This window comes from Monodon monoceros, unplaced genomic scaffold, assembly GCF_005190385.1.
Source record: "Monodon monoceros isolate NGI ecotype Baffin Bay Population unplaced genomic scaffold, NGI_Narwhal_1 Super_Scaffold_20, whole genome shotgun sequence".
In the NCBI taxonomy this organism is placed as follows: domain Eukaryota; kingdom Metazoa; phylum Chordata; class Mammalia; order Artiodactyla; family Monodontidae; genus Monodon; species Monodon monoceros.
In genome coordinates this window covers 136,214,623-136,232,932 of record NW_021703777.1, presented here as the reverse complement: position 1 = coordinate 136,232,932, position 18,310 = coordinate 136,214,623, and the positions used below count along the sequence as shown (strand labels likewise).

At 67.6% G+C, this 18,310-nt stretch overlaps 1 protein-coding gene across 8 annotated transcripts; it reads left to right on the top strand.

Moving 5' to 3' along the window:
- Positions 1 to 40: 40 nt before the first annotated feature.
- FGFR3 (fibroblast growth factor receptor 3) lies at positions 41 to 15,444 on the top strand. 8 transcript variants are annotated; one of them, XM_029235649.1, is made up of 18 exons: positions 41 to 171; positions 541 to 752; positions 6,121 to 6,387; positions 6,532 to 6,585; positions 8,143 to 8,315; positions 8,399 to 8,522; positions 8,599 to 8,789; positions 9,626 to 9,776; positions 11,005 to 11,195; positions 11,544 to 11,692; positions 12,058 to 12,179; positions 12,256 to 12,366; positions 12,440 to 12,630; positions 12,716 to 12,838; positions 12,918 to 12,988; positions 13,201 to 13,338; positions 13,483 to 13,588; positions 13,702 to 15,444. In XM_029235649.1, the coding sequence occupies exons 2-18, from the start codon at positions 641 to 643 to the stop codon at positions 13,846 to 13,848; spliced, it is 2,421 nt and encodes an 806-aa protein (XP_029091482.1). In that variant the 5' UTR covers positions 41 to 171; positions 541 to 640; the 3' UTR covers positions 13,849 to 15,444. The 8 variants fall into 8 exon arrangements, with proteins under 8 accessions (XP_029091482.1, XP_029091481.1, XP_029091480.1 ...); XM_029235648.1 differs by lacking the exon at positions 9,626 to 9,776 and adding an exon at positions 10,415 to 10,559 and having other exon boundaries at positions 62 to 171; positions 8,146 to 8,315; positions 11,547 to 11,692; XM_029235647.1 differs by lacking the exon at positions 9,626 to 9,776 and adding an exon at positions 10,415 to 10,559 and having other exon boundaries at positions 62 to 171; positions 8,146 to 8,315.
- The last annotated feature ends 2,866 nt before the right edge of the window (positions 15,445 to 18,310 follow it).

Here is an 18,310-nt window from a genome sequence, read left to right as displayed (position 1 = left end):
AGCGGCGGCGGCGGCGGCGCGGGCAGCTGGCGCCGCGCGGTCCAGCTCGGCCGGGCGCACGGACGCACCGCCGAGCCGACGGCCGGTGGGACGGGGCGCAGGCGCTGGGCCGGCGGGCAGCGAGCGCGAGCCAGAGCCGCGCTCAGTGAGTCGGGCGCCCGCTGCTGCCAGGTCGGTGCGTGGGGACCCGGCGGGCGCGAGGGGACCAGGCGGGCGCGCGGCAGGTCCAGAGCGCGCGGCGGGCTCGGATCCCGAGCGGTCTCTGCGGCGGGGCCCGGCCGGGGCGCGGGCTTCCAGCTCTGGAAAGTTTGCAGCCGCCGCCGCCGCCGCCCTGGGAGGGCTCTGCAGCAGCCAGGGAGGGAAGGGGGAGGGAGGGACCGCGGCGGGGAGGCGGCGGCCGGCGCCAGGCGGCCCGGGAGCCCTGGGCGGCGGCGGCGGGCGGGGCGGACGGGGATCGGAGGGGCCGGGGCGCAGGAGCCCTGCCACCGCCGCCTCCGCCCCTGCGCGCCCGAGTAACGAGTTGCCTGCCTCCTCCAACAGACTCCCCGAGTGGCGCCCTCCCGCCGGTGCCAGAACCGGGCCATGGGGGGCAGCATGCTGGCGCGCGCCGCCTGAGGACGTCGTAACACCCGCCCCAGCTATGGGCGCTCCGGCTTGCGTCCTCGCGTTCTTTGTGGCCGTGGCAGTCGTGATGACCGGCGCCGTCTCCGGGTCCCCGGGCATGGAGCAGCGCGTCGTGCGGAGAGCAGCAGGTACGGGAGGACCCGACGGGTACTGGGGAGGGCACTGGACCCCGGCAGGCAGAAGCGTCGGGGCCGGGGAACGGGCGCCTGGGTGGGTGTGGGGCGCCGGAGATCTGAGTGGGCCCCAGGGCTTGCTCTGGGCTGGCATAGCGGGGCCAGCGTCCGGGCTCCTGCCGCCCTCCCTCCCCGGGGATCGGGGCCAGAGCTGGCGCGGCAGTTTGTGGGGCGCCTGGAGCCGCAGGGCTGCCACCCAAGTGCGAGGCTGCGGAGGCGAGCCGGGCACCGCGGTGGCGTCCGCAACCCCCGCCCCCAGCGGTTCCCCAGTGGGGCGCAGCCTGCTCCTGGGCGCTGTCGGGAGGGCTCGGGGACTGCGTTTCCACGATTCCCATTGTTCCGCGGGTTCTGCACTGACGGACAGTTTCTGCTGTTGGTGCCTCTCCCCCAACCCCCTTCGGGCCCCAGTTCGTGGCCAGCTTCAGCCAAAGCGAGAGGTTGGACTTTGGAGGGAGGGTATGAGAGTGCGTCAGCCCGGGGCCGGGCCCCAGCCCCTCAGTGGCCTGCATGACCAGGTGACACCTAGTGCCTCCGTTTCCCCCCACCCAGCTCTCATGCCCTGTGAGTTAAGATGACTGCCCCCAGGGGTGTGCAGCGAACGCCAGGCGGGGGCCGGGAGGTGAGAGGGCGGATGTCCGAGCGATGTGGAGCCGCGGAACCCCGCTGGCGGTCAAGGTCCAGCAGGACGTCGAGGGTCTGCGAGGAGGGCCCGTAGAGCCTGGGCAGGGGCGGGGCGGGAGCGCGTCTTGGCACCGGGCCCTGACCCGCACACGCACAAGGCCCTCGAGGTGCAGCGCGCGCTGACCCACGCTGCTCCCGGCCGAGCGCTCCGGGTGCCCACGCCCCGCACACGCGCTGCCAGGCCCCCGGCGGCGGCCGGGCAGAGAGGGGAGGCCGTAGGGAGCCCGCCCCCTGGAGACCGCCAACTCCGGGGCGCTGGCGAGGACCGGCGCGGGCGAGGGGGCTGCGCGCACCGCTGTCCCCAGCCCGGCGGCGGCGTGGAGGAAGGCCTTCGCCCGGTGAGCTCACGCCCCACCCGGGCGAGACCCGAACAGCCGCTCCTTTGTACCTCGGCGCGGCCACAGACCGCGCATTGATGGCGGCCGGGCCTCGCGGGGAGGTGTGAGTCGAGCGGCTGCGGGCGCGCAGTGCCAGGGAGGCGGCGGCCGCGGGCTGGACGGAGGCAGATGGCGGCTCGCCCCTCCCTGCGTCCCCCGCGCCCCTTCCTCCGGCGGCGGCTGCGGCCTCTCGGAACAATGTCATTTTTTTATGAATGAAAGTGGGCTCGGCGCTTGAATGTGCGTGTCATTCAGCGGCGTGACAGAGGCCGTCGGGAGGTCAGGGCGCGCTTTTAGCGCTTGCTAGGGCGGCCCCCGCTTCCAGGGGCGCAGAATAGGCGGCCGCGGGGGGAGCCCCGAATTAGCATTCGCATTCAGATAAAGATATTACTCCCTACGGCCGGGGAATGTCAACTAGCCCCGGGGGAGGGGGCGGTGGGCGGAGCTCCAGACCTCCCGGACCCCCTGCGGCGCGGAGGTGGGGCAGTGGCCCCCTCCTTCCCCGCCTCGGGGAACTGGCAGCGCCCCCACCAGATGCGGGCCTGGGGTAGAGCGTCCTGAGGACCCCCCCAGGGGCTGGGGTGCCCGCGCACCGGGGCCCCTGTCCCCGCAGTAAAGTTGGTGAAACAGGTAGTGAGTTGATAGGTCAATAAACCTAATCCGGTTCCTGAAGGAGCTGGGCCACGGGCCAGGCAGTAAAAATACAAAGGCCTCGTGAAATTTACAAAGGTCCCAGCCTGGCACTTTCCCGGGGAACATAAATTACGGAGCCGGAGCTGGCAGGGGTCACGGACACTGGGGAAGGTGTCCGCCGCTGGACTGCCCTGGCCACCCCAGACCCCGCCAGGGCGGCCTCCATCTCCGCATGAAGCCACTGGCGGGGGGCCCCCGCCAGGCAGGAAGGTTGATGGGGGCCCACCCGGCCAGGAGGGGCCTGGGGGGGGGGGGGTGAGGGCACTTCCCAGGAAGGCGCTGGCGGCACCCTCCCCCACCTGCTCCTCCTCAGGGCTGGACTTTGAGCCCCGCAGGCCTCTGGGTGGTTCATTAACCTGCGCTGAGCCTGAGGCTGGACCTCTGGCCTCTGAGCCCCTGCACTGAGCCAAGGGTGCCCCCGCCCCCCAGGCCCTCAAGTCCCACCTGGGGCCCTATCTGGGGCCTGGTGCGCCCCATTTTACAGTTGAACCTAGAGAGGAGCTAGGGGTCTCCTTGAGGAAGTAGGCGGGGCGTCTGCCCAGGTACCGGCTTGGGGGAGCGGGTGGCCAGGCCGGCCTGAGTGATTTACAAGTGAATGAACGGTGAGGAGCCTCTTCAGGCTGGGGGACCGGGGGGCTCCCTGACCCCAGGCCCTGCTGGGCCCGAGGCTGCTGGCTGCCCAGCCTGGTTCTGGTTGCTTTCCTGCAGCCTCAGTTTCCTCGCCTGTGCAGGATAACGGAAGGGTTGCTGGAGGATTAGGCTGGATAATCCTGTAAGCCCTCATTAGCCCGCCAGGCCTCCGGATCCCACCCCTTTCTTTTTCTCACTTTGTTACGAAACTTTTCATATTGTTTCCGGGTGGGGAGGGGACTGGGGAGGCAGGAAGGCCATGACTTCACGGTCCCTTTGGGGCGCGCCTCCCGCCCATTTAAAGCATGTACCTGGCATCAGAGACCTTCACCCACATCCAGAGCCAGAGGGCTTTGCTCTTCCTCTGTCGTCAGGTCCAGGCGCCTCCTCTGAATCGGGTCTGGATTTGATGCTTGTTCCCTGGGGTCTCCTCCAGGCCCCTCTCGTGGAGGGTGGCCCGACCCCTGCACACCCCACATGCATTGAGCGGGTCTCAACTGTAGTGACCCCAAACCAGGAGCGAGTTCCCCCAGCAGGGGTCACGGCCCCCCGGAGCAGGCTGGCTCCACTCCGGCTGTGGCCTGGTGGACATCAATCCTGGGGTGTAGCCCTGGGGCAGGGGGGGGTCTCGTGCCCCCTATTTTCACCAGCTCCAGTGCTTTAACTGCTTGTGGTGGCCCCCTTGGCCTGCCAGTGGGGGAAACTGAGTCACGGGGCCCGTGAGTGGCAGATTCAGGAGGGGCCTGGGAGACGTGCCCGAAGGCCCGGCTTGGCCCCTCCAGGACACAGTACCCCTTGGCGGCCCCCTCACCGAGGTCAGGCCTTTGGCGGGGGTGCAGGCTGGAACAGGTGCTGTGGGACCCACGGGGGCGGACATTCCACCTCTGCCCACCCCCACATGGCACGTGGGCACCCACCATGGCACAGAGGACATTTGTCTTCCGACGTGTGTGGCGCCAGTGCCTGTGTGGGTGTGGACGGGCCCCCTTGTGTTGATCAAGAAAGCCTCCTTCCTGCGGCCATTGTGGTGGGAGCTGAGCAGCCTACAGCATGTGCCCTCACCGCCCCTAGGCAGAGTGCCCCCTCGGGCCCTGCCCGTCACTCTGTGTCCCCCCGCCTGACGCCGCCCACCCTCGGCGTTGCCTGGTCTCCCCCGGGTCCTCTGTGGCGCAGAGTGGATTGGATCTGCAGGAAGTGGAGGTGCTCCTGCCGTCCCGGCCCTGGTCCGGAGGTCCCTGGCCTCTACGGCCACCTAGTGGGGCAGGGTCCTGGGCAGGTCCGGGGCTGGCCCTCAGCGGAGTGCTGGGTCCTCCCAGCCCTGCTGGACCAGGTTGAAGTGAATACTTGTGCGGATGGCTTGACCTGCCTTTGCCACCCAGACCAAACCGGAACCAACCACTGTTGCCCTTGGGCCAGGGCCTGGGGCTGAGGCAGCCACAGCCAGCCTGTTCTCGGCCTTCTGGGGGGCCTCAGCCGGCTCCCGGCCCTGGGTGGTCCCCACATAACACCGTGGCCGGGACTGGGGGTCTGAAAGTCAGGCCAGGAGCCCTCTGACTGTGGGGACCCTGGGAATGCAGACCCCATGGGCACTTCAGGGACCGTCCTGGTGGGCGCCGAGCTTGTGGAACCCCCTGAGGTGGGGGGCAGAATGGGGCCTGTCAGAGGAGCCAGGGACTGGCGTGGCCAGAACGGGCAGCTGGGCCCTCGAATCTAGGCCGTGCGTCGGCAGAATGACAAGTAACGGTGTGACCAACCCAGCTGGGTCTGCGTGGTGGGACCACCCACCCCTGTCCCGGGCCCAAAGCCCGGGCTGCCTGCCTGCGCCGTGCATTGTCCAGCTCTGGCAGGGAGACCTGGGGGGGCTGGTCAGCCCCTGGGTCCCCGGCCTTGTTGGCCCCTTGGGATCTGGGCAGCCACTGGTCAGGGGAGGGGCGCAGGGGCCACAGTGGACATCCGCCCTCGGCAAGGACCCTCCACCCCGACTTCTCGGCACCTGCGGGGAGAGGTGGGCCGGGCCTCCTCAGCCTGGCCTGGCGGTGCCTGCTCTGGCCTCGCCACCAGCCGAGTCTGCAGTCTTCCTCCCCTCACCTGTGTCCTCATTTGTAAGATGAGGGGTCCTAGGTCCCCTCACCCCACTGGCCTGTGAGGCCCCACTGGCCACAACTGGTACCATGTCTGTGTATTTCTAGTCTCCTTCCGGGTATGTGTTCTCTCTGATTTACTGCGGAGGTGTAGTCGGAGGCGGGGCTCAGGCCGTCCATGCCCCTGAGAGCCTCCACTCTGGGCTGGCCTTGCCGGCGTCAGCTTGGGGCTCTTCTGGAAGGCTTGGGGGTGTTGTCTGACTGCGGCGCTCCCTTCTGGGGCTGGGCAGGTCCCGAACTGGTTTTGAAGCCAAGATGAGGGGTGGGGGGCACCAGGTGGGAATCCCCTCCTGGGATGAACTGTCTTGTCACTACCCCGCTCGTCCCCACCTCCGAGCCTCTGTTTTAGCTGAGGTCGGCCAAGCACAGCACGCCCACCTCCTGCTTCGCTGCTGCCCGTGAGGTCGGAGCGGATGCTGCATTTCTAAATCACTGAAAAGAATCAAAGGAAAATTGGACACTCGGAAACTGGAGTGTTCCGTGTCTACAGACAGTGCTGGACTGGAGCGGCCCCTCCCGCTTCCTCACGTGTTCTCTACATAAGCGCTACCACAGCAGGGTCGTCCTCGGGACGGAGACCTGGTGGCACTACGAACAGTGCCCGTGCCCCGGCCCTGTGGGAGAGTCGGCAGGACCACAGGCTCTTCCGTCTCCTGGGCCCACCTCAGCCCCCACAGGCCCCAGACGGCCCCCGGCTGCAGCCTCCCCCCGGCACGTGCGGTGCCACAGCGCGGGGTGCGGAGCCCCCGGCGCCCCTGGTTTGGGGGGCGCCTGCCTCATGGGCCCCCATCTTGCCCGCAGGGGTCCCGGGCCCTGAGCCTGGCCAGCAGGAGCTGGTCTTTGGCAGCGGGGACACCGTGGAGCTGAGCTGCCACTGGCCCGCGGGGGCTCCCTCAGGGCCCACGGTCTGGGTGAAGGACGGCGTGGGGCTGGCGCCCTCAGACCGCATCCTGGTGGGGCCGCAGCGGCTGCAGGTGCTCAACGCCTCCCATGAGGACGCCGGGGCCTACAGCTGCCGCCAGCGCCTCACGCAGAGTGTCCTGTGCCACTTCACCGTGCGCGTGACAGGTAGGGCCTGCTGGGGCCCACGACGCTCCCGAGGGTCCTGGTGGTCTTGGGGGAGGGGAGGCCCCCGGGAGGCACCGTCGGAGTGAGGGGCCCCCGCCTGCTTGCAGGGCCACCTCCCATATTTCCCTCTCGCCTGCGCTACAGATGCTCCGTCCTCAGGAGACGATGAAGATGGGGAAGACGAGGCTGAAGACACAGGTGAGACCGGGTTCCAGGCACGCAGGGCTGCCCAGGGCTGGGGACCGACGTGCCACTGGGGCCCTGCTCACCAGGCAGGGGAGAGACCGAGGTCTGGGGGCCACCTCCGTGGGGGCCCCTTAGTGTGGGGTGGCGGCGATGCGTGCCCAGCTCTGGGCTCCGGGTGGCAGGTGACGGGTGGGATGGGGCACCGTGCTGTGGGGAGGGGACCGGGGACCGGGGCTCCAGGAGCAGCCGGGGGGCCGGCGTGGCCGGGGCTGGGGCAGTGAGGCCTGTGGGCGAGGTGGCCCGTCCCACGTGTGACTGAGACAGGGCAGGCGGCAGCGGACAGAGGGGTTAGGGCCGGTGGGGGGCGACTGAGACAGTGCGGGTGGGAGAGGGGCGTGGCGCTGAGCAGCAGGGACAGCAGGTCCCGGCATATTCACTGTGAAGGGGCTGCGGTGGTGCTTTCCGGTGACAGGCTGAGGGTGACAGCGCCTGGAACAGTGAGCAGCATGGGCTTTGCCCAGTGGGCGGGGGCCGGTTCAGGGAGGTGGCGTCTGGTTTTGGAGGAGCTGAGTTTGAGATGCCCCAAGATGCGGGAGTGGGGTGAGGGCCCCGGCGGGCGCCCCGCCGCCTCCCGCCTGTCCCCTGTGTGTCCCGCTCACTCTGGCCGTCCCAGGCAGGGGGTTGGCGTTCTTCTTCCTGAGTGGGCTCAGGGGCCACTCAGCAGGGTTGCTGGCAGAGCTGCCTTCCTGAAGGCATCGCGGTCTCCAGTCCCAGGGAACAGCCCCTCCCTGCCGGGCTCCCTGGGCCACCCTGGGGTCTCCGACACCGGCCCCCGGAGCTCTGGAGGCGCCTCCCCCCGGTGCCTGCCCACACTGCTCCCCACCCGGGCTTCAGCACCCTCTCGGAGGTGGCTGCACGGATGGCAGCAGGGTGGCGGGGAAGGGCTCCCTCCCTCCTGGGGACACCCACCCAGCCTCCCCGTGGTGGGAATGCAGCCTCACCCCAGCCCCAAGGGAGAAAAGCCAGTTGGGCTGTGAGGGTGGGGGTGGGACGGTCCTGGAAAACAGGATGGGGGAGCAGGGCCTCCCAGATACCCTTTCACCGCGTCCCCATCTGGTGCCCATGGTGTGGAGAGTGGCTCCTGGCCGGTCTCAAGGCTCCGGGTTCTGCGGGTGGCTGGGTCTTGCCTCCTGGTAAGCTCCCAAGGCCTGGCCCTGCCCGTGCATCCAGCCGGGCTTCCTAGCCCAGCGTGACCTGGTCCCTCTGCGGGCTGCGTCTCCCCTCTGGTGGGCCTGCCTGGGTGGGTGGGTGCTCCCCTGAGAGGACACCTTTGCGTCGTGAAGGCTCCTGGGCCGTGGTGTGGCGCTTGAGGGAAGTGGACGGGAAGGGAGGGGACCTGGCTTTTGAGTGCTGGGAGGTGGCACTGAGGCCACCGAAGGCTCGTCCAGCCCAGGCAGGGGTCTTCAAAAGGCTGACCTTTCCTACACAGGAGGGGAGACTGAGGCTGGCGCGGGGCAGGCAGGCCTCTACTCCCACCCTGGTCACAGCCTTCCCGTGCCCCTCTGCCAGCAGGGGCCCCTTACTGGACGCGGCCCGAGCGGATGGACAAGAAGCTGCTGGCGGTGCCGGCGGCCAACACGGTTCGCTTCCGCTGCCCAGCCGCCGGCAACCCCACCCCGTCCATCTCCTGGCTGAAGAACGGCAAGGAGTTCCGAGGCGAGCACCGCATCGGGGGCATCAAGGTGGGCCCGGCGGGGGGCGCTGGGGCCTCGGCGCCGGCCAGCAGGGCACAGCCCGCCGTCCGCTCACCCGTGTCCACCTGCAGCTGCGGCACCAGCAGTGGAGCCTGGTCATGGAAAGCGTGGTGCCTTCGGACCGCGGCAACTACACGTGCGTCGTGGAGAACAAGTTCGGCAGCATCCGGCAGACATACACTCTGGACGTGCTGGGTGAGGCCCGGGCTGGCGGGTGCGGGCGGCAAGCGGGCACGGGTCAGGCAGCCTCTGAGCACCCCCTGTCCCGCAGAGCGCTCCCCGCACCGGCCCATCCTGCAGGCGGGGCTGCCCGCCAACCAGACGGCGGTGCTAGGCAGCGACGTGGAATTCCACTGCAAGGTGTACAGCGACGCGCAGCCCCACATCCAGTGGCTCAAGCACGTGGAGGTGAATGGCAGCAAAGTGGGGCCCGACGGCACGCCCTATGTCACGGTGCTCAAGGTGGGCCCCGCCGCGCCGCTGGCTGGGTGGGGCAGGCGGGCTGGGGCGGGGGGGGGGGGGGGGCGCCGGGGGGGGGAACTCCTTGCAGGTGAGCCGTCAGGCCCGGCCCCGCGGGGGCCCCCTTCGCCGGGGACAGGGAGGGCATCCCAGGCAGGAGGCCTGTCGTGTTTAAGGGACGGGGGTCGGGGCACAGGCTTTGGACCTGCGGGGAGAAGCAGCGGGGGGTCGGCTCGGGAGGTGGGGCCCGGCCCGGCACGCCAGGACCTACAGTGAGCCCTGTGTCCTTGCGCCCTTGTCTGCCTTCAGACGGCCACCCGCCCACCTCGCTGGGCCCTCAGGGCAGGACCGCCTGAGCTTTGTTCCCACGGCCCCGGCGGTGGGGGCCCCCCCAAGTTGGGGTGATTGCGACACTTGCAGCCCAAAGAGAAACATCTGTTTAGAGACGAGATGGGCCTGCGGGGCGGGAGCAGGGGTCCAGACTAGCCGCGGGGCGGTACCGGGTGCTCTCGGCCCAGCCGTGTGGCAGCCGGGGCCCCCGCAGTGGGCAGCTCCAGTGCCCTGGGAGGGCCTCTCTGAGCACCACCAGCCAGGGCTGCGCTCCGGGCTGTTGGGGTGGATGAGGGGAAGGCGCATCCGCTGAGACGACAGCCGCCGCTGTGAGGTGCCTGCAAGCCGCCTCCAGGCAGCCTTCCTAGCTGGCACAGCCTAGTCTGCCCATCCGTTCCTTGGGGGTCTCAGAGCCTCAGAGCCTGGGGTCTAGACAGGCCCGCTCCTGCGCGGCCACTTCCATGCCCGGCGGGGCTTCCGCGCCTGAGCCGGGTCTCTTGTCCCTGCAGTCGTGGATCAGTGAGAGTGTGGAGGCCGACGCGCGCCTCCGCCTGGCCAATGTGTCCGAGCGCGACGGGGGCGAGTACCTCTGTCGAGCCTCCAATTTCATAGGCGTGGCTGAGAAGGCCTTTTGGCTGCGTGTTCACGGGCCCCAAGCAGGTAACAACTCTGTCCCACGCCTGCCTGGCACGCCGAGCTCCAGCTCCGACGCCCTGGCCCTGCGCCCACCCGCACGCCCCGCCGCTCGTGCCCCGTCCCCGGCTCACACTCTGCTCCTCGCGTGGCCACATCTGCGCCGCCGCCTCTCTGGCCTCCGCCGTGACCGCCTGCTTTGAGCCCCCGTGGCCTGTGCTGACCCGCCTGCCCCCCCGTGCCCCCCCCCCCCCCGCCCGGAGGACCTCAGCCCCGAGGCCGGGCCAGAGCCCGTCTTCCGCTGCTCTGGCTCTCGCGCTCTCCCTCCATCCCTCTCTCTGGCCCCTGCTCCCGCTGCGGCTCACTTCCTGCCCGTCTCTCTGTCGCCTGCCCGCCCGCCTGCCCCTCCTGGTGCGCGCTAACCCCTCCTGCTGTGCTGCCGGTCGCACGCCTGGCTCACCTGGGACAGAGGACTTGCCGGTGGAGGGACTGGCTTCAGGCTCGGTGTGGACGCACGAGGCAGGGGGCCCTCGGCCGCCGTGGCCGTGGTGGTGGTGGCGGCGTTTTCCTTGCAGCCTGGCTGGATCGTCGCCGCGTGGACTCTGGCTGTGGTGCCCGCGGGAGGTGCTGGCGCTCTCCTATCGCGCTCTGTTCTTTCTTTGTAGACGGCGGGCGCTAACACCACCGACAAGGAGCTAGAGGTTCTGTCCTTGCGCAATGTCACCTTTGAGGACGCGGGGGAGTACACGTGTCTGGCGGGCAATTCTATCGGGTTTTCCCATCACTCTGCGTGGCTGGTGGTGCTGCCAGGTACCAGCTCCTGCTGCGCTCGCTCTGCGCCTGTCCTCTCGGGGCTGCAGCTCGGGACACGCCAACGCCATCGGGAACAGGCAGGGGACTGCAGAGCCCTCGAGCCAGGCCCTGTGCCCGGTATGGGGACAGAGCCCACACGGCCCTGTCTTGGCCCAGAGGGCCTCCCTCGAGCGCCCCATCCCCACGGGGTCCCCAGCAGCCGATGCGGTGGCTTTGGTGTCTCCCGGGTGGCGGGTGAGGGTGCTGCTGGCTCCGCTGGGCTCTTTCTGTCCTGGGTCTGCCCCTCCTGGCCCAGGTATTTCTGGCTGCTGGACCTTCAACAAGTAGGCCCTTCAGGCCTCAGCACTCGCACCAGGGGAGCTGAGCCCCCGGCCCGGCCCAGGGCGGCCCGCGGGGGCTCCTGAGAGGCTGGGCCAGGCCCCCAACGCCCGTGTCTTTGCAGCTGAGGAGGAGCTGGTGGAGGCTGGTGAGGCTGGCAGTGTGTACGCAGGTGTCCTCAGCTACGGGGTGGGCTTCCTTCTCTTCATCCTGGTGGTGGCCGCTGTGACCCTCTGCCGCCTGCACAGCCCCCCCAAGAAGGGCCTGGGCTCGCCCGCCGTGCACAAGGTCTCCCGCTTCCCGCTCAAGCGACAGGTAACAGAAAGTAGATACCAGGTTCCGAGCCGCCCGTGCCCCTGCCCCAGCCTCCCGGGCTCCCACGCTCAGTCCCCTTCCTAGTGTCAAGGCCTGGGGCCTGGGGCCTGCCCAGGGACAGCCCCTCTGCTGTGGGGGGCGCCGAGCCCTCACTGGTCTCTGTGGTCACCGCACAGAGCCGGGTCACTCTGGGCACAGAACATTTTAGAAGTCTTCGCTCAGTGCTGTGCAGGAGTCAGGCAGCCATCCCAGGCCCGGCCTCGGCCTACGGTCCAAGGGGGCCGCACCCTCGCCCCTGCGCCCCGGTCGTGCGGCACCGCAGCACCAACCTGCCCCTGCTGACCCAAGCAGGTGTCCTTGGAGTCCAGCTCGTCCATGAGCTCCAACACGCCGCTGGTGCGGATCGCCCGGCTGTCCTCGGGGGAGGGCCCCGCGCTGGCCAACGTTTCTGAGCTCGAGCTGCCGGCCGACCCCAAGTGGGAGCTGTCCCGGGCCCGGTCAGTGGTGTGCGAAGGCCTGGGGCCCTGGCCCGGGGGGGCGGGGGGGCGCACACACGGTGGGGGCCGGTGGTGGGGAGGGGCCCCACTCAGACCCGGCTGCATTCAGATGGGAATCAGGCCACTGCTGGAGATGGGGCTGGGGCGTGGCGGGGAGGACCTGCCCCAGGAAGTGCTCTCACCGGCCCAGAGGCCGGGGTGGGGGGTGGGGTGGGGGGTGGGGCAAGGTCCTCCACCAGCATGAGCACGGTCGCCGGGGCGAGGGTGGTGGGCTTCCTGGAGGCGGTGGCACTGCACCTCAGGCTGCCTGGGACAGTGCCTCGAGCGGGTGGGCGTGCTCATCGCTTCTCTGCTTTTGCCGCCAGGCTGACTCTGGGCAAGCCTCTCGGGGAGGGCTGCTTCGGCCAAGTGGTCATGGCGGAGGCCATCGGCATCAACAAGGACCGGGCTGCCAAGCCCGTCACGGTGGCGGTGAAGATGCTGAAAGGTGAGGGAGGGGCGTGGCGAGGGGAGCCTGGACAAGGCTGGGGTGGCCCAGCCTGACAAACCCCCTCCCCGCACAGATGACGCCACAGATAAGGACCTGTCGGACCTGGTGTCCGAGATGGAGATGATGAAAATGATCGGGAAACACAAGAACATCATCAACCTGCTGGGCGCCTGCACGCAGGGCGGTGGGTGCTGGGCCCGCGGCGGGCAGCGGGCGGCCCCCAGGTGCAGCCCCCGCTGAGACCCCGGTGCTCGCAGGGCCCCTGTACGTGCTGGTGGAGTACGCGGCCAAGGGCAACCTGCGGGAGTACCTGCGGGCGCGGCGGCCCCCGGGCACGGACTACTCCTTCGACACTTGCCGGCTGCCCGAGGAGCAGCTCACCTTCAAGGACCTGGTTTCCTGCGCCTACCAGGTGGCGCGGGGCATGGAGTACCTCGCCTCGCAGAAGGTGAGCGCCGCCGGCGGGGCCGGGCCAGGCGGGGGGCGGAGGGAGCAGCCGGTGGCGACCGCCTCAACCCCGGTCCTGTCCCCAGTGCATCCACAGGGACCTGGCCGCCCGCAATGTGCTGGTGACCGAGGACAACGTGATGAAGATCGCGGACTTTGGCCTGGCCCGCGACGTGCACAACCTCGACTACTACAAGAAGACCACCAATGTGAGCCCGGCCTGGGGAGGGTGGGGGACTCAAGCTGGGAGGGCGCCTGGCGGTCAACAAACCCCGTTCCTCCTCCCAGGGCCGCCTGCCCGTGAAGTGGATGGCGCCCGAGGCCTTGTTTGACCGCGTCTACACCCACCAGAGTGACGTGTATGTGGCCCCCAGACCCGGGCGGGGGTGGGGTGGGGAGCCGGGTGGGGCACAGGCCACACCAGGGCAGGGGCCGGGGAGCTGTGGGGCAGAGCCGGGCACCATCGGTAGCCCCCCTGCACCCCACTGGGGTCTGTCCTGTGGCTTCCGCATGCACGGGGGACCGTGGGCGGCAGGGTGGGCTGACGGTGCCGCGCCCCCGCCGCCCACAGCTGGTCCTTCGGTGTCCTGCTCTGGGAGATATTCACGCTGGGGGGCTCGCCGTACCCCGGCATCCCAGTGGAGGAGCTCTTCAAGCTGCTGAAGGAAGGCCACCGCATGGACAAGCCGGCCAACTGCACGCACGATCTGTGAGCGCGCGCCCGCCTGTCACCTCGGGACCCCGCTGGGCCCCACTGAGCCCCGCCCCCGGGCAGGGGGAGGGCCGGCCTCGAGGCTGTTCCCAAGGGAGGGGGACGGGCGCAGGGCAGGGCCCACCTGAGTGCTGCCCCCAGGTACATGATCATGCGCGAGTGCTGGCACGCCGTGCCCTCCCAGAGGCCCACCTTCAAGCAGCTGGTGGAAGACCTGGACCGCGTGCTCACCGTTACATCCACCGACGTGAGTGCGGGCCCCGCTGCCGCCCCCCGCCCACCCCCCGCCCCGGGCCTGGACGGCTCGGGCGTTGGAGGTGGTGCAGCACTGACCGCACCCCCACCCCGGCCCGCTCGCAGGAGTACCTCGACCTGTCGGTGCCCTTCGAGCAGTACTCGCCGGGTGGCCAGGACACCCCCAGCTCCGGCTCCTCAGGGGACGACTCCGTGTTCGCCCATGACCTGCTGCCCCCGGCCCCACCAGGCAGCGGGGGCTCGCGGACGTGAAGGGCCGCGGCCTGCGGGCCAAGCCCCCATCAACGTGAGAGCGGACCCCAGCCCGCCGTGCTGCCGCTGGTGTGCCGTGACCAACGGGTCTCACCGGCCTGGGCTCAAGACCTGGAACTGGTGGACAGATGGACAGACAACTTCCACATGTGTGCATGTGTGCACTCGTGTGTGCTCTGGGGTCCCCAGCATGCCCGCCCTGCTGTACGGTGACCTCCTGGCCACCTGGGCCGGCAGCACCGGTGGACCGGACGTAGAATGTAAGGGGCTTCTCCCGTGGGGCCCCTCAGGGCAGGGAGCCGGGGCCCTCCCCAGGCTCCCCTGACCCCCGCTGCCACCCCACAGGGAGCATCGGGGTGGGCCGGGCTCCAGTGTCCAGAGTGGGCTGAGCCCCCCCCTCCAAGTGCCCAAGCTGAGCCTACAGGGAAGCCCCCGTGTGGCACACCTCCCACCCAAGCGGCACCTTGCGCCTGGGGTGAGTGTTAGCGGCTCCCCACCTCCAGGCCTCCCCACTTCCCACCTTGACCCTCAGAGACTGAAATTACGGGTACCTGAAGGCGGGAGCCTTTAACTTCTATCCGAAAGGTTTATTCCAGAAATGAGTGTACATTTATATAAATAGATGCGTGTATATGATATACACATACATATATATATAAATATCTATATGGAAGAAGGAAGGCTGGTACAACTGAGGCATGGGGCCCTGAGGGTGCAGGGGCCGGGGTGCCCTAGTCGAGGGAGGCGCCCTGGGGGCTCGCTGTTGAGACGCAAAAACCAGCAGAGGTTGGAGGGGCTTTTCTGGCACCGCAGTTTTGTTTTAAAAATTGTTCCTGGACCTGTATGTTTGTAAAGCTATTTATCGACCCCCAGAGCCTGTGTCCCCGTCACTCCCCAGGCTCCTAGCGTTCAGCCAGCTGCACGGCAGAGGCTTAAGTTTTAACTTATTAACAGTGAGATGGTTTATGCTTTGTTTAGGGGCATTGCTGAGGGTGTGTCCAGCCCACACCCCAAGGCCAGAGCCAGCCCCCTGATACCCTAAAGGGTCGTTAATAGTTTGAGATGATTCCGAGGGGATATTTTATTTCCTTTGGCCTTCTTTTGCAAGAGAAGTAGATTTCTATAGGATTTTTCTTTAGGAGATTTATTTTTTTAGACTTCAAAGCAAGCTGGTATTTTCATACAGGTTCTTCTAATTGCCATGTGTTCCAGGCGGGGAGGCAGTTTCGGGGTGGGGGGGGCAGCCCTGCATGCAGGTTCAGATGTTATTAGATGTTACAAGTTTATATATATCTATATATATAATTTATTGAGTTTTTACAAGACGTATTTGCTGTAGATTTAACACTTCTTACGCAACGCTTCTAGACTTTTGTAGCCCGGACTGCTACCTTTCAAAGCTTGGGAGAGAAAGCCACAAATTCAGTTTTGTTACTTTTTGTACTGTTAATGGCCCTGAGTTTGGGCGGCTATTCTCTGCTTGTCAGCGGGCTCAGGGTGGTCTCGGTTCTCAGGGCCCCCAGCCTTGTGGGGGCCAAAGGTGTTGGCCCAAACCAGCAGACGTGCTTTCCAAAAAATAAAGACAACTGGTTCAGATCCATGCTTTCTTGTCTCCTGTCCTGGAGTCCCAGGCAGCTCCCGGGTACTCACTGCCCACCTGGGACAAGTCCTGTCATCTGTCCCCCGAGGAGGGAGGGGTCACTACTTGCTGCTGGAGCAACAGCTGCAGGGGTGGGGGCCCCAGACTAGACTGGCTGCCTGGGTCTTGCGCTCTCCAAGGCTTTCCAGCCCAGGTCTTTGGCTCAGAGACGATGTGTCCTGGGCAGAGCTAGGGTGAGGGTGATCCGGTGTGCCCAGCTGCACGGGGGCCCGACGCTGGCAGGGTGGAACCTCAGGGTCACCAGTGGTTTTCACTGCCTTGGTCGGGGGTCTCCAAGGGCAGGGAATGCAGGTGATGTGTTTGTGGGAGGGGGCAATGGGGAAATCCTCTGGGCCTGCCCATCCCCTATCTGCCCCCAGCTAGTGGAGTTCAGGGACCCTGAGGGTCACATCCAGGTACCTGTTGCTGGTTCCAAGGCCTCCCTCTCCTCACCCTGCCTCCTGGTGTCTGCCTACCCTGTCAGCTAGGGGAGGGGGACGTTTCTAGGTGGGTCCCCCCCATGGAGCCCCATGTAAACAAAGCCCTCACCTGGCGCCCTGATTCAGCCATCTGCACTCCTGGCCACACTCCTGCTCCTGGCTGGCTTCCCACCCCCTCCCGGGCCTGGCACCCGCCTTGGGCCCCACCATTGCCCCCTGCACTCCGCCGCCGCCACTCCTTCAACTTTGGGCAGGTGCTGCATGCTGATGCTCGGCTCGTTGGGGTGCTGAGGACCCAGTGACAGCATCTGGGCCCGTCTACTGCACAGTTCACAGCCCGAGGGAGAGGGAAGACTGAGCAGGGCACCCACCCAGCAGTGGTGGGAGTAAGTCTGGGAAGGCTTCGTGGAGAAGGCAGCAGTGCCCAGGCCAAGTGGCGGACTCGGGTGGATTCAGGGACAGGTGGCTATGCAGACTCACGCCCTCCCTGGGACCCAGCGCTGCCCAGGGCTGGCTGTCCCTCCCCCCCTAGCCCCTGCTTTGCCACCTGGTGCCCCTGCCTCTGTCCCTCGTGCCTCACGGTCTTGGACAGTATGAACTTTTACTCTGGCTTCTAAGAAACTCGCTCCCCTTATTGCTGTGTCCAACTCACCTTCCAACTGAGGGGGTTTCTGGGACCTCTTTCTGGAGAGCAGGGGAGGTTACTAGAAGCTTGGTTCTGGATAACGATGCCGCCCAATACCTGACCCAACTCGGGAAAGCGCTCCCAGCCCCCAAGCCCCTCCAGCCTGCCAGAGACCCCGCGTTTGTGTCCAACGCTCGGGAGACACGCAGCGATAGTGACGGGGATGGCAAGGAGGCCAGCGAAGGCCAGAGCCTGGAGGGAGGCCAAGGCCAGGAGGCGGGGAGGCGGCGAGGCGGGCGCAGTGCGGGCGTGCTGCGGGGCCCTCTAGCGCTGGCCGGGCCGAGCCCCAGCTCTGCCCCCGGCCTCTCTCCTGCCTGAACCCGGCTGGGCTCCGGGTGCGCTCTGGACACCGAGGGGACTGGCTGCGGGCGAGGCGCGGCTTTCCGGGACACCGGACGGAGACCCGGGGCGGGGCGCTGGCCGGAGAGGGACGGGCCCAGGTGGGCAGGTTGTGGGGCCCGACAGGGGAGCCGCTCAGTCCTCCCCGGAACCTCCCCTCCCCTCCCCCGCCCAGCCCCTCCCCTCCCCAACACTGCCACGCCCCCTCGCCCGCCTGGCCCCGCCCCTCACCTCGGCCCCGCCTCCACCCGCGGCCCGGCGTCTTCTCAGAGCCCCAGGGCCGGTGGGGTCCGGCTCAGGCCCGGGGGCGGGCTGCTGCGGGGCTTAGGGAGCAAGGCGCCAACACTCCGCCCGCCCTCAGAGGGTCCGGAGCCCCCATTCTCGGACCTCTAGGTCCGGCCTTGCCCTCTGCCTTCCCCTCGCGGCCTGGGGTGACTCACCTGGTGTGTGCGTCTGCACCTCTGTCCTGGCCCCCTGGCCTCCGGAATCTTGTTCCCCCCCTGTAGTGTCGCCAGGCTGGACAGCGACCTCTCGGTGTCCTCTTCCCCAGGCGGGTGCCTGAATACACTCCTCTCGGCCCCATGGTCTTCAGGGGGCCGCATCACCACGTGTAAAAACACATGACGCCACCGGGAACAGAACGTCCCCAGACGCACCCCCCCCCACCACGGTTGATGCAGGTTTTAAAGGTTTTAAATCAGGACCCCATCTGGCCGTCCCTCCTCCCGCTACGTGTGGCTTTTGGAGGGGGATGGCCATGGACGTGCTGGTGGCTCCTGTGGGGGGTCATGAGACTTCCCCGGCTGGGTGTCTGGGGCAGTGCCTGGGGCACACAGCCAGTGGCCCCGCACACCCAGCTCCCCACCCCCGTGACCCCAGGGTAGCCATCCGGCTACCGTCTGTCCACCACCTGGAATTCTCCCTGAAGAGCTTCCTGGGATGGGCTCTAGTTCCTCCTGAGAAAACAGGGTAGTCCCCAATTCTTTCCTGTCACCTGTTCTCGCTGTTTTAGAATCTCCATCAGCAGGGAAAGACTTTCCTGAGGATCAACTGGGTGTGTGGATTTTTGTTTATGATCGATTTTGTCTTTTTTTGCTACTCATTCTGTCCTTGCTTTGGCCCGAAGTGTCCCTTTAGGTTGGCTGTGGTGTCCCTGGACTATATATAGCCCTCTTGCCCGCCCCCGCCCGGGGTCAGCCTTGCCAGAGCCCTTGGTGACCCTCGATGTGACCTTCTGAACCACAGAAGTGAGAAGCCTCGAATCCTGGGGCACCGGCTTGTACCTGAAGACTCGCACGGCCCCGACCCCGGCCACCTTCTCCCGGGGCCCGGCCTGAGGAGGGTCCAAGTACAGTGGAC

Bases quoted from the DNA above. Each gene is read 5' to 3' on its own strand.
- FGFR3 (XM_029235649.1), top strand. From the start codon at position 641: ATGGGCGCTCCGGCTTGCGTCCTCGCGTTCTTTGTGGCCGTGGCAGTC. The intron at 6,388-6,531 runs GTAGGGCCTGCT...CCTGCGCTACAG, and splicing joins CTTCACCGTGCGCGTGACAG to ATGCTCCGTCCTCAGGAGAC. The intron at 13,589-13,701 runs GTGAGTGCGGGC...GCCCGCTCGCAG, and splicing joins TCACCGTTACATCCACCGAC to GAGTACCTCGACCTGTCGGT.